The sequence below is a fragment of the Pholcus phalangioides genome, unplaced genomic scaffold (genome assembly GCF_987345545.1).
Source record: "Pholcus phalangioides strain wild (caught in Gottingen) unplaced genomic scaffold, Ppha-v1.0 ptg000172l_1, whole genome shotgun sequence".
Lineage (NCBI taxonomy): Eukaryota > Metazoa > Arthropoda > Arachnida > Araneae > Pholcidae > Pholcus > Pholcus phalangioides.
In genome coordinates, this window is record NW_028301637.1 from 4,076,462 (window position 1) to 4,093,419 (window position 16,958).

At 42.0% G+C, this 16,958-nt stretch overlaps 1 protein-coding gene across 1 annotated transcript in view; it reads right to left on the reverse strand.

The window, feature by feature from the left end:
- LOC149063580 (uncharacterized) overlaps positions 1–16,548 on the reverse strand; it is a 65,210-nt gene extending 48,662 nt beyond the window's left edge. Inside the window, exon 1 of the mRNA XM_089255695.1 lies at positions 16,424–16,548. Within this exon, the coding sequence (XP_089111821.1) occupies positions 16,424–16,529 (106 nt within the window). The 5' untranslated portion in view covers positions 16,530–16,548. The remainder of the gene's footprint in view (positions 1–16,423) is intronic.
- Positions 16,549–16,958: the final 410 nt, after the last annotated feature.

The window sequence follows — 16,958 nt, forward strand, 5'->3', positions numbered from 1 at the left end:
TGTTTTGTTTCTGAACCTTTATTTGAAGGAGCTGGCATTATCCTTAATTTATGGACATGAGTGTATTACGTTTTAAAGATTAAAAAAAGCATTGGGAACTCGTCTAAAGATGAAAAAAGATTAAATTATTTATTTCATTAATACTGGAATCATTTCTTTCATTATTGCCGGAATTATCATTTTCATCAATTATGGAATTATCATTTTCATCAATGCTGAAATTATTCCTTTCATTAATTCTGGAATTATTTCTCATTAATTCTGGAATTATCTTTCATTAATGCTGGAATTATCACTTCCATTAATGCTGGAATTATCACTTCCATTAATTCCGCAATTATCTTTCATCAATTCCGCAATTATCTTTCATCAATTCCGCAATTATCTTTCATCAATTCCGCAATTATCTTTCATCAATTCCGCAATTACCACTTTCATTAATTTTGGAATTATCACTTCATCAATTTTGGAATTATCATTTTCATCAATGCTGAAATTATCCCTTTCATCAATGCTGAAATTATCCCTTTCATCAATGCTGAAATTATCCCTTTCATCAATGCTGAAATTATCCCTTTCATCAATGCTGAAATTATCCCTTTCATCAATGCTGAAATTATCCCTTTCATCAATGCTGAAATTATCCCTTTCATTAATCTTGGAATTATCTCCTTCCTCAATTCTGGAATAATCTGCCATTAATGCTGAAATTACCTCTTTCATTGATTTTGGAATTATCTTATCGATGCTGAAATTATTTTTTTCATATTTATTGTTTAAAACTGCTATTTATGCCGTAAGAAAATAAATGGGAATTGTGTGTGTTTTCACCGAGTCACGTGATATTCCGACGAATGATGTTGCGGACAACGTTCTCAACACTGCCAAGGCCAAGACCTCTGACGTCATACTTCCTTCAGTAATATAAGCTCGATGGCCAAAGGTGATCAAAATCGCTAATCACGACAGAAATCTCTGAAAAATTACCAATATTTGCGGGAAATGAAGTGCTCACAGGCGGAGACAAAGATACAAGGGGGGGGGGGGGTTGGACGATGTAAATGAGTGTATGCATAGGCCATCCGTATCTCCGGCACTGCTTGCTGTACGAAAATCGCCAAACAGCGCCAGCGTCAATTTGGCCTCCAAAGTTTAATCAGTGAGATCCAGAAAAATCACTACCCGTGCGGGACTTATTTTAGCATGGTTCACGGAAATTCCACCCCGGTACATTACGCTTGCTCTGACCGCGTGAGTGACGGAGTGAGTGACTATGAGTGGCAGAGTGATCATATGAATGGCCAAGTGAGTGATCACATAAGTGACCATATCAGTAACAGCATGTGTGATCAAGTTAGTTACTGTATGAAAGACCGAGTAGGTGAGTGTCTGTATGAGTGATCCAGGTGGTGAGTGGGTGAGTGACCATATGAGTGATCAAGTAAATCAGTGAGTGACTGTGTGAGTAACCAATTGAAGGGCCCTCTCATATAGGCACTAACTTGACCGCTAATATGGTAACTCACTTGATTACTTATACAGTCACTTATTTGGTGACTCACTTGGCCACTTATATGGTCATTCACCCACCCATGAAGTGACTCAAACTGATTTGGTCACTCACTTACTCACATGGTCCTTCCCTCACACATACAATCAGTCACACTCACTTACTCATGTGGTCACTCACTCATACAGTGAATCACCCTCTAACTTGATCACTCCTCACTCGTACAGACACTCACTCACTCATGCGGTCAATCACCTAATAACACACACACTTGTATACTCACACAGCCGGTCACTCGGTCACTCACACTGTCAGGGCAGGCGAGAAATGCACCGGAGACGAAACGTAGCAGGGGCGAAATGTCGGAGGCAAGAATTTCCGGATCTCTCGACTCCCCACCGAGACCGTTTCTTATAAACAACTTCTTCAACTCATATTTGGCAACCCTCATGGAGCGGCGCCCGTGTGACCGCACGAGTCAAGAGCCGTTCCTGGTCAGAGATGACCATTAGCCATATTTCCCACTTCACGTGGCCTTCCCGTTATTTATTTTCGGGGTTTCGATATCGGTGCGTGTTAATGATGGTTAACTTTTCCAACCTACTGTTTAGCGATAATTGGCGACTTTGCGCTAATTGGCGGTGTTTAGCACGACGGTTACGATTCGCCAAAGGGGAGGAAACCTCCCCCCCCGATTTTATTTACAGTTGCGGACCGGTGTTGGACGTTTTCGCGGACCGGCAGAAATCGGAGAAATAATTTGAGGACCGACCGGCAAAAAACTGGCAAATAGGAGAACAAATAAATAGCAAAATGAATTTGCGGACCGAGGAAACTAAATGAACTGGATAAAAAATAACATAAATTGCGGACAGGCAAAAATAAATATTAGAAGTAATTTGCGGATCGGCAAAAAAATAAGTAGAAATAAAATGAGTAGAAGTAATTTGCGGACGGGCAAAAAATACATAAACAAGATGAAAAGTAAGTAACAGAAATTATTTACACACCGCAAAAACTAAATAAATAGGATAAAAAAAGGAATTATTTGCGGACCGGTAAAAAAAATAAACAGGAAAAAAAAAATAGATTGTATAGCCTACAAGTAGTTTGCGGACGGCAAAAAATAAATAAACAGGAGGAAAAAATTGATAGCCCACTCAATTTGCGGACCGGCAAAAATTAAATAAATAAGATAAAAAAATAAATACCAAATTATTTGCGGACCGGTAAAATATAAATAATTGGGAAAAAAATTGTATAATTAGTTTGCGAACGGCAAAAAATAAACAAACAGGAGGAAAAATATATTTTGCACACGCAATTAGCGGACCTGCAAAAATTAAACGAGAACAGGATAAAAAATAAATATAAATTATTTGCAAACCGGCAAAAATTAAATGAACGCGGCAAAAAAATGAATAGAAGTAATTTGCGGAAAGCAAAAAATAAATTAATAGGAGAAAAATATACAGTAGAAGAGTAATTTGCAGACCGGAAAAAAAAATTGATAAACGGGAGAAAAAATAGTTAGCAGAAGTAGTTTGCGGACCGCCCCCGTTCACAGTGAAAAGTTGCATCATTGGCATATGTGGGAGAGTGCAGGTGAATATTCGCCCCACCCGCGCTTATGTAGTAGATGTAATTTGCAGACCAAATAAATGGGAGAAAAATAAATAGCACACACTACATCAGGGTTTTCCAACTGGTGTTCCACAGAACCCCAGGGTCCCGCAAGAGCTTTTTTGGGGTTCCGCGGTATCAAAAGTGACGGAACCCCCAAAAATCTCGGAACCCCGATAGCTTCAAAATGTTTCTTGTCACTAGCAATTTTTTATAAGAAGAGTTTCTATGAATTCTAGAAAAATGTCATGTTCCCGAAACTCAAGACCTACATACGGATTTTATGAGGGTCTTCCTTCGAAGATGGCGGAACTTTTAAATTGTTTTTTTGCATTCTGTGCGGGTCCAACCCGCCCTGGGGGTTATTTGATGAGGCCTGTCCTCCTCAAACCTAATTTTGTAAAAATGAACCAAGCGGCACATTTTCAGATCACTTAAATGACCCGGGACACAGTTCCAGAACACTTAAGCGATGAGTAACACATTTAGAGATCTGTTGAGTCACATGTGACGTAGTTTTAGAGCACTTAAGTGGCCCCCAGTGTGGTTCTACATCACTCAAGTTACCCGAAGCTCATTCCTCATATTATTTAAGTGACCCGTGGCGTATGATTACGGATCACTTGAGTGATGCGTGGCACAGTTCCAAAGCACTTAAGCGGCCCGGACACATGGATCAGCGAAACATTTAGAGACTTATCAAAACGGGGGGGGGGGGATGTTACTTCAAATGCCCACAAACTATCGGAAGGTTTTTCTCGTTTTTGGCGCACCGAGTATGATGCCATTAAGAATATTTCATATTTTCATAAAGGGTGGTTGATGACGTAAGCATCATCCAAACCCCCCTCCCTCCCCCCTTGTCATCAAAAGTCAACAAATCGGAAACCCCCCCCCCTCCCCCCATCGATGATGACGCAATACTTGAACGGCCCCTATTATACAGATTCTTCACCGCAAAAGGGGCCACGTTGTATATGGGTGGAAATCGTGAACCTGAAACTTCGCTAAAAATGATCCCCCTCCCTCCCTCCCTCCCCGTAGACCTCAAAGAAAATATCACAAAAATTCAATGGTTCTAATTGTATATAATCAAATCTAGATTTAAAGAAACGTAAAAATGAATATATTTTTTTCCTTTTTTAAGGGGGGGGGGGCTATGTATTTCGATTCCCCCCTTGAACTTATGCATCTGCCTGGGGGGGGGGCCCATGTATTTCGATTCCCCCCTTGAATTGGGGGGGGGAACCATGTATTTCGATTCCCCCCTTGAACTTATGCATCTGCCTGGGGGGGGGGCCCATGTATTTCGATTCCCCCTCGAACTTATGCATCTGCCTGTTTCTGCTCCAAAAAATGCTTAATTAAAGCTGTGGAATGTTTTCGATGTACTTTTTACTGGCCCATAATTAATTTTAAAACAACCTAAACTATGCAGTTGAATATTAAAAGACACATGGAGACATTAACTTTCATGGTTGAAAAGATATAAATAAAAAGTTGAAATCAATGTTATTGCATGGATATCCAACTCAAAAGCAGGTTCGGCAAATTACTTCCATATCTAATTTTCTGGGCTTCGTATATCTCTAAGCGAACTCAATATCTCAAAAATCGAGAATTTGATACAATTTTTAAAATTATTGATGTGTCAGAAACACCCACTAAATTCCCGCATTTATGCAGTTAAATCGGCAATTTTAACACTGATTTCTATGGGGATCATCCTTTGACACGCGCGCACACACACACACACGCACATACCCTTCATACCGTGTGTGCGTGTGTGTGTGCTGAAAAATTAATCAAATTTTTCAGCAGAAACTGAAATCGTGGTCTGAGAGGAGCGTAAAATTCCAACTTTGGACATGAAGTGAAAGGACGGTCAGTTTTCAGCATTTGGCCCCCCATCTAGGGTTTTTCTTTTCTTACCCCCTTCAAAGCACTAAACAGGCAATCCACAATGTCGGCAACTAGCCGCTATGGATTGCCTGTCCAGTGCTTTGAAGGGGGTAAGAAAAGAAAAACCCTAGATGGGGGGCCAAATGCTGAAAACTGACCGTCCTTTCACTTCATGTCCAAAGTTGGAATTTTACGCTCCTCTCAGACCACGATTTCAGTTTCTGCTGAAAAATTTGAATTAATTCAATCTTCATATTTACTTTGCTGGTGTCGGTTTGGTTCACTGGACCAGGGGGGGAAGAGGGGCGAATTCACTCTTTCTCTTCCTTTGACCACTCGTTCTATATTTCTGATGAGAATGGTGTATGCCAAAATCCACACTCAACCCGGCCGACCAAATACAGTGAGCGGTAGATTTTTTTTTCCCCCTTGTTCTGCATTTTGTAATATATTAACATTATTTATTTATCATTTAAGAATATTTCGTCAAACATTTTTCTACTATTTTCTTGTTCTTTTGACAGCTTCTCGTGCGTTGTATGTGAATACATTCAAACGAGAAAACTGTGCATTAGCGTTGTCATGATTAAAAAAGCGTGGGTATTTGCGGGATACTACTTACATAGCAGTGGAGTGTTTTAGCCAGTTCGATAAGGTATTGCGCGACGGTAAGACATTGTGCCACAAGATACTCGGGGATGTCACGTGTTCGATACCCTTTTTTGTCCTTGCCGCTGTCTTTAGTTGTCAGAGAATTACTACAAAAAACAGCGCCATGATGATCGAACAGCAAATTGCTATTGAGAAAAGTCTGCTCACCAAACGTTCGGCGTACGAACCTCTCGGTGAAAAACGTAGAAAAAACCGTTCGGAATTGGCTGTGAACTGTTTAAGTAGCGGTCTAATTAGTCCATCTTTTACACGGAACATGGTCCCTTCCCGACGTACTTGAAGAGGTTTAAGGCCTCGAATAACCACTTCTGCGCCTGCGGGGGAATCGGCGATCTACATCACTACGTTTCCATATGTACCCTTACGGAATCGTACCACTCCTTCTTCTTGGGAGACTGGAGCGTGCACCAATATGCATGGAAACGACGTATGATGCGCAGCCCCTTCAACTACAACAAAATTGCTGCACTAATTAACTTCTTGGAAGCTTTTTCGCACCTTCTGCATCAAGATACCATGTCTGACCCCCCGTCTAGCGACTCTGAAAGCGGAAATACGGATGATCTTGACCCGCCAGTTACCAGATCACGCTCCACCGGTCAACATTTTATGCTGGTGTAATCCGAGACCCCTCAACGACATGCGATACGACCAACTCAACCACTCACCACACCCAGGGCTTGAGTAAGCTCCCTAATGTCGACGCCGTAACTATCACAGAGTAATAATACTATAGAGTGCGCGCGAGGGGTTACAATGTGAAGCAAAGATCCGGAGTCACGTGACTCCGGTCGAAAGGCTGGTCAGGGAATCTCGCTGGCAATGCTTTCCTTATGGCTACTCGTATGACGATCTACACGCGCTGTCTTATTTTTGATTAGAATGGCCAACACTTGCGCAGCTTTCGGATGTTCTGAGCGGTTTAGGAAAGGGGGACCAGTATCCTTTCACAAGGGAATACTTTTTTGCTTATTCCTCTTCTTATAAATTAAAAATTGGAATATTAAATTGACGATGCAATGGATTTCTGACGTAATCTCAGTTTTTAACGACTCCATTTTGGATTTAATTCAATTAAAGTTCCAAGTTTTGGTAAAATTCAAATGTCATGAATCATTATTAAATGTTTTAATAGAATTTTTGGCAATAAATGATTGAAATTGTGAGTTTTATGAAGTTTTAACTGAAATATACGTCTCCGCAAGATTTGGCGAGATTTGGCGAGCTAGTGAGTTCATTCGACTTTTGCTCAACTTGGAAGAAAATATGCTTTTCAGAAGGAGAAATTGATGAAAAATATTCTATTTAAATAGAATGTGAGGAAAACTTCCCCCCCCCTCTAGACAATTGCAGTTTTGCATAAAAATGCATAACAACCTCTAAAAATAATAGTATTTTTACCCCTCTTCACACCTGAGATAAAGCTATTACAGAAAAGAAATTTTTTTATTCATTAATTTGTTTTTTGTATGTGAAATTGCCGCTTCAAACAAGAAAATTAATTATTCAATTGATTTTTTGAGTCAATATCTGTACTAAGACCTGAAGTCATATATTGTGTACCTCAGATGTTATCTTGAAAAAGAATCATTCTAAAAACGATTTAATACCTTAAATTAAGATTAACATATGCATACTTTTGGAGCGAAGAGATTACATATGTCACATATATATATATATGTGACATGTGTAAATATTATATTATATATATGAAATATTATATCCTAAAATATTATATATATATATATATATATATATATACACACTTTAAGTTATTACATATATACTCTACATGGAATTTTAATTCTTATAATTTAGAGAAATTGATGATGAGATTCTGTAATTTTCTTGAGTAAAATCTATTTTAATCCTGAAATATTATGTAAGTGTTTACAGTTTTGTGTGATGAGGTTATAAAAGGTTTTTCAGGAATGTTAGAAATGAAACTTTTTCTTATTGTTTGAATATTATTTCATGACTGAATATGGTATGAGTGTGAATGTGTTACATTACATAACATAATATGATGCATTATAATTAATTATACATTAATTATGAGTATATAGAGTAATTGTAATGTTCTGGAAAGATATATTTTTGTTTTAATAACCCCTAGTATAAATAAATTTTCGAAATTAAAAGCGACAAAGTGAATGAAGAGAATATTTAAAAATATAAATGAATTAGGCTTTACAACATATACGTTGTTCCGTTTTCCAATATTTGTTTATTTTATAGAATTTATTTTTTCAAATCTGATACTCCCTAAATATTTCACATAAAAATGAGTGAAATTCATTGAAAAAATGAAGGAAAGTTTTCATCAACTTGATCGAATTGAGTCAAATTTCGTTACAGCAACATCCTAGCTTCTGCGAAAACGCGCCAAATGTAATAGCGCAGAACCTGTTCTTTCCCCGACAATACTGCTCATCTTTTCTTCACGTTCGACAAGTTTTATGAATAGCGTGCGCGGTCTATTTATATCTTAAGTCTATGGTAACTATAGGATCAAATACAAATACAAATACAAAGCCACAACAGGCAAAATGCCCAACGAGGTGGCTGATCAAAAAGATGCCCATAAAAATATGGATGTCATATATTTAAAAAAAAAACAGCAACCCAATTAAAAATGCAATTAACACAAATTACAAACAATATATACACATGATAAAATATTATACAATGCCCATAAAGAATACTTATGGTTGTCCTATTCTAAGTATGAATAGAGCTTCTCGATTTACCCCAACATGTTTATCGTATTTCTTTTTGAACGTGTCAATTGTGTTGCAATTTACTACCTCCGGGGGTAAGCTATTCAATTTATTAACAACCCTATTAGAGAAAAATTCCCGGCGACACCATAGCCTTGCATTGTCCCTCACCAATCGATACTGGTGTCCCCTTGTAAAAGCAGTCGATTGGCGGTGTACTGAAAGTTCAGGGTCCATCCTATCAGGTCCACGTCCTGTACATTTTGTATATTTGTATACTGTTCTTTCTTGCACTTTTTTTTTCTTTTTTTTTCATCATTTTGGAAATCTGCACAGCACGGGCACTCTGCTTCGCTCAATCTTTTTTTTTTTTTCTGTAACCGCCGTAGAGGGACGGCGCGGTGTCCCCCCTTGGTAAAACTTGGCTCTCCAGCTTCCTGGATGGGAGCGCTCTCTAGCAACGGCTAGATGGCAGCCATCACTCTCTGGCAGACGGCCAGCAGAGATGCTCCCCGGCGCAGACGGCCCGGGTGGGAGCCTAGGTCTGGACACCAAGCTCCCTCGAAAGCGGACGCGCTGCTCTGTCACCTTTCCTTTTCTCACATATATCTATCCAAGAATCTTGGACTCGTGATGGGACAGTATTGTCTTCCACGGTTGTGTCCATTCTGTATGGCTCTTGCAGTCAGATTTTCTTTTACTCAATAAACGGTCTCCGGTGCGTCTCCAATACGTTAGAGGTTCTCACGAATATTAACGTGGAGGCGCGTCTGGTCTTTCTGTGCGGAAAATGAAGGTGTTGGGAAAAGAAATCATTAAATGAGCATGGTTTTCGTTATTTTGAAGCGATGTGTATAACTAAGATGATCAAATGGGGGGAAAAAACAGCTAATTATCTGTGATGTAGGGCTTATAGCTCATGTTAAAATAACGAATTCACGATTTAAAAATTTCAAAGTGAGTTTTTCTTTTTCAGCAGCGGACTTTTGGTACACCCTGGATATTGAAGACATATTCAAAACTTGTTAAGGGTTTCGCGGAATAGCCTCGCAATCATCAAGGATTCCGCGCGAGTTTTCACATTGGAAAAACCCTGCTCTAGGTCACTGTTTCGGTCGCTTACTGATCTTATTCCTTAGGGGCCATTCAAGTATTACGTAAGCAGATTTTCAGCCATTTTTGACCCTCCCCCCCCCCCCGTCAGCAAAAGTCAGCAAAACACTGACCCCCCCAGTTAGCAAAATTACGTCAGTAGCTTAGAATATTTCATATCTTCAAAAAGGGGGGGGGGGTTGATGACGTAAGCAACCTTCAAACCACCTCCCCTCCCCCGTCATCCAAAAGTCAGCAAATCCAAAACCCCCTTTCCCCCCTCGATGCCGACGTAATACTTGAATGACCCCTTACATAATAGAGGGATCAAAAGAGTGGTCCATATGCTACGAATAAGACCAGTAAGCGACCAAAACAGAGAGTGACCTAGACAGCGTGTAAACATGTGAATGACCAAAATATTACGGGAGGCAAATGAGTGACCGAATAGTGTGGAAGGCAAATGAATGGTCAAAAGAATGGCATAGAGAGTATATGAGAAAGAGTACCAAAAAAGTACGCAAGCATGTGAGCGACCAAAAGAGTGACTTGGAGACACAGGTGTATTCACAAGAGCGGGGAGCTAAGCGGGCTATTGCCCAGGGTGGTAAATTCAAGTAATGAGTGGTCGAGAAAATTAAACCATAATGTGGAAGAAGGGCGGCCAAATTCGTGCAGTCCACAGTCGGCAAAACCGTAAAACCGCCTCTGGACGCAGTGGCCCACAATGACAAGACGGGGTTGGGTTCGATCGTCGAATTTGGCGTCAAAGATTACCCTCAGCATTGTGTGGTGTGGGTTCTCTCTATCACTATTTTTTATGCACTTAAGTTGTTCGGATTAGGGCCTTGTTTTACAGAATTTTGGCTCAAATATTTTTGCGAAATTGGCAAGAATCAGCGAGAAACGGCTAGAAGTCCCGATTTTTTTGTATCGAAATCTGGTCACCCTTAATTACACTGGAACTAAAATTGTTACATCAGTCGTTCTAAAGGCTTGAATTCCGATCTAATCCAGTCTACGCCCAATAATTGCGCATTTTCTCTCTATTCGACTTACATGTTAGTAATCATACCCCCCCACCCTCCCCCTTTCAGTGACGATGATCAGTGAGTTCCACCACTCCAGCTGCCAGTTGGCGACTTTCGTATGCTCCTGGACCCTAAAGGACTTCAGTGGACTGAGTGCGAATCCCGGTTATGAGTACAAGAGTCAGGCGTTCTACACCGACAAGGGGCTAAGCTTCTGCCTGTGTCTTTATCCCGGAGGTGTCGCCGGGACACCAGGTGGCGACACGCTCGTTTCCTGCTTCGTCCGCAACGCTCACGTCCAGAGGAACAGAGCACCAGCTAGTTTCAAGTATCACGTCGAGCTGAGGGACTCGAACGAGAGGACCATCTGCAGGACATCCGTGGACGAGCTCGTCAACCCCGCGATTAGATCCGACGCGGACAACGGTATGATGGGAAGAGACGCGCTCATCTCCGAGCTGAAGGACGACGTGCTGGTCATCCACGCCCACGGGTGCTATTCCGCGACGGGTGTCGCCCTGCCATACGACGCCAGCGAGAAGGTCCGGGACGCGAGCCCCGTCTTGTCTTTGGCCCGCGACCTGACGTCCCTGTGGAGGTACGAGAGGGACGCGGACGTCGTCGTGTCCGTCGCTGGCACGGACATCCCTGTACACAGCTGGGTTCTGAAGGCGCGTTCCAAGGTGTTCGGCGCGATGCTCGAGAGCGGACCTGCCGGAAGTGGCGGGGACGGTCCAGCACGGCTGGTTATCACGGATTCCGACCCGGAAGTCATCGCGAGGCTGCTGTGCTTTATGTACAGCGGGTGTCTGGAACGCGTAGACGCGTCGATCGCGTCCGACCTGGCCTGTGCCGCCGACAAGTACGACATGTCCGATCTGAAACAGTGTTGTGGAAGTTATCTGGAGCCTTGTGATGGATCTCTCTTCTAGGATTATCACTGAAGGGACGCCGCGTTTGTATGTTGTCAGTCTATCGGGCCGGACGCAAATGGTCATTCATGAGCCTCAATATTTGGCGACTTTTCGACAGAAATTAAATATTGGAAAGAGACCTGATATGCGGTACATCATTCATGTAGACTCGTGTGAAAATTTACTCGGGGACATATCCGTGTGCTGCAGGGCACTCCCCATCCCCCAGGGTAAAAAGACTGAAACACTGCCCTCTACGTCACAATCTTTCTTAATCAACGATGCTCAATCTTCAGAAAAGTTTGGGGCTACATTATATTGGTTCGACATGTTTTCAAACATGTCGCGGGCCACTTAAACGATCTGGAACAGCGCCGCAGGTCAATTAAGTGATGTAATCTGTAAATGTGCTGCGGGTCCATCAAGTAATCCGGGAATGTGCTGTGGGTCACTCAAGTGAGTCACTCGGTTTTTCTACGGCCACGGCCCTAGAAAATGCGCGGAAGTTTTTGAACAGCCCTCGGAGAAGGTTATTCAGCTTTCCGATAGCCGTTCTAAGAGAAACATCTCACATTTCTGCTTTTAAAAACAGCCCTAGAAATAAAAAAAAAACACTTTCTTTTCTTTCAAACCGAGCACCACTCAGGTCTACCGCCATGGGCAATGTGCATGGACGAGGTACATGTATGGTTTAGTAGTAGTAGTAGTAGTGAGTCGTGCCGGTAAGTGCAGTGTGTGCACCTAACAGTCTGAGTGCTTATCTAGTATTGGGTCTTATTTTTCAGTGCCGCCATCTATATTTCAGAAGTGAAGTGTAATGATTGAATATTTGCACCGTTGTAGGCCTGTTGCTCTCTGCGGCGAGACTTAACGGGGAGATCGGCCCCTAGGAAAAGCAATTGAGTTTTCATAAACGGCCCTCGAAAAAGCCATTCATTCTTAAATAGTCATAGAAAAAGAAAAAAAATTCCAGCTTTAAAAACTGGGCGGTCCTAAAAGACGTTATTTAACGTTTAATGAGGCGCTCCAAGCGGACATCCAGTTTTCCGATAACGAAATGAAAACATTCCTAAGCGGCTCTGAAAAATTTTTTAAGGTTTTGAGCGACCCTCGAGGAGGTTATTCGCGGTTTTCAGGGGTGACCCTCGGAGAAAAAAAGCGATTGAGCTTCTAAACAGCTTTTGAAGAAGCTTTTAGATGGCCCTAGAAGAAGCGCTTTCGTTTTTTAAAACGGCCCTCGAAGAGTTATTCAGCTTTTTTGATAGTTCTTGAAGAAACATTTAACTTTTCAGCACGTCTGAACATCCGTAAAGAAGCAAATAAGTTTCTTAGACGGCCCCCGTGAAAGGTCTTTCATTCAGGTCTTAAACAGCCCGAGAAAAAGAATTTCAGTTTTATGGTGACCTCAGCAAAAATAACTTTAGCTTTTATGCAGCCTTAGAGGTTATTCGCGTTTCGAACAGCCCTCGAAGAAGTTATTCGGCATCAAAACGGACCTCGAGTAATTTATTCAACTTATTAAACGGCATCTGAAGAAGTTTTTCAGCTTTTCTACGGCCCTAGAACGTATAAACCATTTTTTATATGGCCCTAGAAGGTATAGTTTATCTCTTATACGGCCCTAGAAGGTGTAATTCATCTTTTATACGGCCCTAGAAGAAGGTATAGTTTATCTCTTATACGGCCCTAGAAGGTGTAATTCATCTTTTATACGGCCCTAGAAGAAGGTATAGTTTATCTCTTATACGGCCCTAGAAGGTGTAATTCATCTTTTATACGGCCCTAGAGAAGGTATAGTTTATCTCTCATACGGCCCTAGAAGGTGTAATTCATCTTTTATACGGCCCTAGAAGAAGGTATAGTTTATCTCTTATACGGCCCTAGAAGGTGTAATTCATCTTTTATACGGCCCTAGAAGAAGGTATAGTTTATCTCTTATACGGCCCTAGAAGGTGTAATTCATCTTTTATACGGCCCTAGAAGAAGGTATAGTTTATCTTTTATACGGCCCTAGAAGGTGTAATTCATCTTTTATACGGCCCTAGAGAAGGTATAGTTTATCTCTTATACGGCCCTAGAAGGTGTAATTCATCTTTTATACGGCCCTAGAGAAGGTATAGTTTATCTTTTATACGGCCCTAGAAGGTGTAATTCATCTTTTATACGGCCCTAGAGAAGGTATAGTTTATCTCTTATACGGCCCTAGAAGGTGTAATTCATCTTTTATACGGCCCTAGAAGAAGGTATAGTTTATCTCTTATACGGCCCTAGAAGGTGTAATTCATCTTTTATACGGCCCTAGAAGAAGGTATAGTTTATCTCTTATACGGCCCTAGAAGGTGTAATTCATCTTTTATACGGCCCTAGAAGAAGGTATAGTTTATCTCTTATACGGCCCTAGAAGGTGTAATTCATCTTTTATACGGCCCTAGAAGAAGGTATAGTTTATCTCTTATACGGCCCTAGAAGAAGACAAAGGTGTAGTTTATCTCTTATACGGCCTAGAGGTATAGTTTATCTCTTATACGGCCTAGAGGTATAGTTTCTCTCTTATACGGCCCTAGAAGAAGACAAAGGTGTAGTTTATCCCTTATACGGCCCTAGAAGGTGTAATTCATCTTTTATACGGCCCTAGAAGAAGGTATAGTTTATCTCTTATACGGCCCTAGAAGGTGTAATTCAGCTTTTTATACGGCCCTAGAAGGTATAATTCATCTTTTATACGGCCCTAGAAGAAGGTATACTAGTTTATCTCTTATATGGCCCATAAGGTGTATTTCAGCTTTTATACGGCCCTAAAGGGTATAAACCATTTTTATACGACCCTATAAGGTGTAATTCACCTTTCATACGACCCTATAAGGTATAATTTTTTTTATACGGCCCTAGAAGGTATAATTCATCTTTTTACGGCCCCAGAAGATATAATTCAGCTTTCTTTGCAGCCCCGGGAAAGCATATCAGCTTTTAAGCCGAAGCGTACCCCGAAGATCAAGGGTGCTCAACCTTTAGTGAAGCGCGGGCCACTTCGTTGGTTTGAAAACACACGTCGCGGGCCACTTAATTATGTGATTTCGGGCGGTGCCTTTAGTGATCAGAAAATTTACCGCGGACTGCTTGAGTGATCAGAAAATTTACCGCGGACTGCTTGAGTGATCTGCGGGCCACATAAGTGATCTATAAATATGTCGCGTGGTGATTAAGTAATCTGTAAATATGTGCGCGGGCCGCTTTAGTGATCTGGAACTGTGCCGCGTGAAGAAATGCGGATAGATGTCGACCAGAGGAAGGGAGCCACGATTGACAAGAGTTTGGGAACCACTAACCTATGCATATACGCAACGGCCGTGTGTTGTGCCTTACCCCCTGAATCCGGAGGGGGGGGGTGTTCTGAACCCTTTGTGCTTCGCGAATACCCCCTGCGCCAATAAAACTAGAAGGTCATGGACCTCTTTGCAGAAATAATGTTCATTAATGTTCATTATGAAAAGCCGCGACCCAAAATCAAGAGCGCGGCCAGCCTCGCGTCCCTCAAGGGTCTCGTTTCAATATGAAATGCTTAGTTTTCAAAATTGATGATGAAACCAGCGATGCAATAAGTGATGTGCGACCCATCTCGGAACCTTCAGCGACCCAAGTTTCTGGTCGCGACATAGTTCGGGAACGCGAACCCTTGCCTCATAACAGAATAATATTCAGTAAAAATAATGTTTTCCCATTCAAAAACTCTGGACCGCTTCAAATCCCTCCAAGGACCTTTGGTTGAGAATTCTTGGCTGTGCCGATGAAATGAATAACCACCGTGGACCGCTTCGTACACACCGGGTGTTTTCAACCTTTTCAGCTGCGACCCAAAATCAAGAACACGATCAGTATTCACGTCACCCCCCCCCCCACCCCACAAGGGTCTGTTTCCAATTAAAAATGATTTTTCCCCCCGAAAATTAATGAAACCAGTGGCGTAACAAGTGATGTACGACCCATCTTGGAACACTAGGCGACCGAAATTTCCGTCGAGACCCATATAGTTTCGAAATGCGAACCCTTGTCTAAACACAATAATATTCAGTATATGACATTTTTGAAAATGAGATGTTCTCATGAAAGCCGCGGACAACCTCCCCCATCCCCCCCCCGAAATCTCTTTAAAAACCCCTGGTTAAGAATCCTACTTAGATGAAATGAATAGCCACGAACCCTCTTGACACAGGGGGTTCTTAACTTTAGCCGCGACCCAAAAAACCTTCTCCGAGTCCCTGAAGAGTCTATTTACAATTTCTAATGCGTCGTTTTCGAGATTGGTAAAACCAGTGGCGCAACAAGTGATGTAGGTAGGACGCATCTCGGAACCCTCGATGACCTAAGTTTTGGTCGCGACCCACAGTTTTAAAACGTGAATCACTGTTTTAACAGAATAAACAAATTAATATTCAGTATGTAATAATTAAAAATAATAAGGTCCTTTCATTCTAGCTCACAGACCCCTTGAAATCACTCCAAGCCCCCTGAGATCTCTCCTAGGACTCCTGGTTGAGAATGTATTATATGGCTATGCTGATAAAATGGTACTACGGATCCTCAAAAAAATACGGGGGTCTCAACCTTTTATAGCCGTGACCGAAAATCGGGAACGTGACCAGTTTCGCGTCCCTCAAGGGTTTATTCTGAATTTAAAATGCTTGGTTTTTTTCGAAACTGATGGAACCAGTGGCGCAACAAGTGGTGTACGTCTCGGAACTCTCGACGACCCATCTCAGAATCATCGGTGACCCATAGTTTGAAAAAACCCGAACCTCTCTTACTGCTTTAACAGAATACTGTTCAGTAGTATATAATAATTAAAAGTAATATTTTCCCTCGCATTCAAGCTCACGGATCCCTGAAATCTCTCCGGGATCCGCGGATCCCTGTTTGAGAACTCGTTAACAAAAGGAAAACAATCAGCATCATGCTGCTCACCTGTTGAATGCACACCAGCCTTGTTGTCGTCGTCATCATCATCATCCTCGGATCCCCGTGGAACGGACGGGATCACTCGAAGACCGGTGACGATGTCGGGATCCATTTGCTCCAGGCCGCCATCATCGCCGCATCTGCCGGATAGTCCTTCTTCTCCAGATCCTCCTCCTCCTTGTCCTTATTCTTATGGTGATGACGCATCTCCCAAGTCCCAGGACAACCCCTTGGCACATCCACTGAAAAGTTTCACGGACGAGGGAGGAGCAAAAGAGGACTCCTTTTTTCTCCCCCCCCCCTCCTTGCGATCCAGGGATTCCTTCCGCCTTTCTCTCCCGAGGAAAAGTGGAATCTTTTCCTGAGAGAGAGAGAGATGCTCCTCCTTTCCGCGCACATCGCTGCCTCTTTTGTTTCGGTCGTCCATTGGACGCGGGGACGCGTCCCGTCCTCTGATTCTTCTCCGGGACAAGTTTAGTCGGCGGTCTCTTATTGGCTGGTTGACTGACGCGCATGCGCTGGTGTTTCACCTAAGAAATGG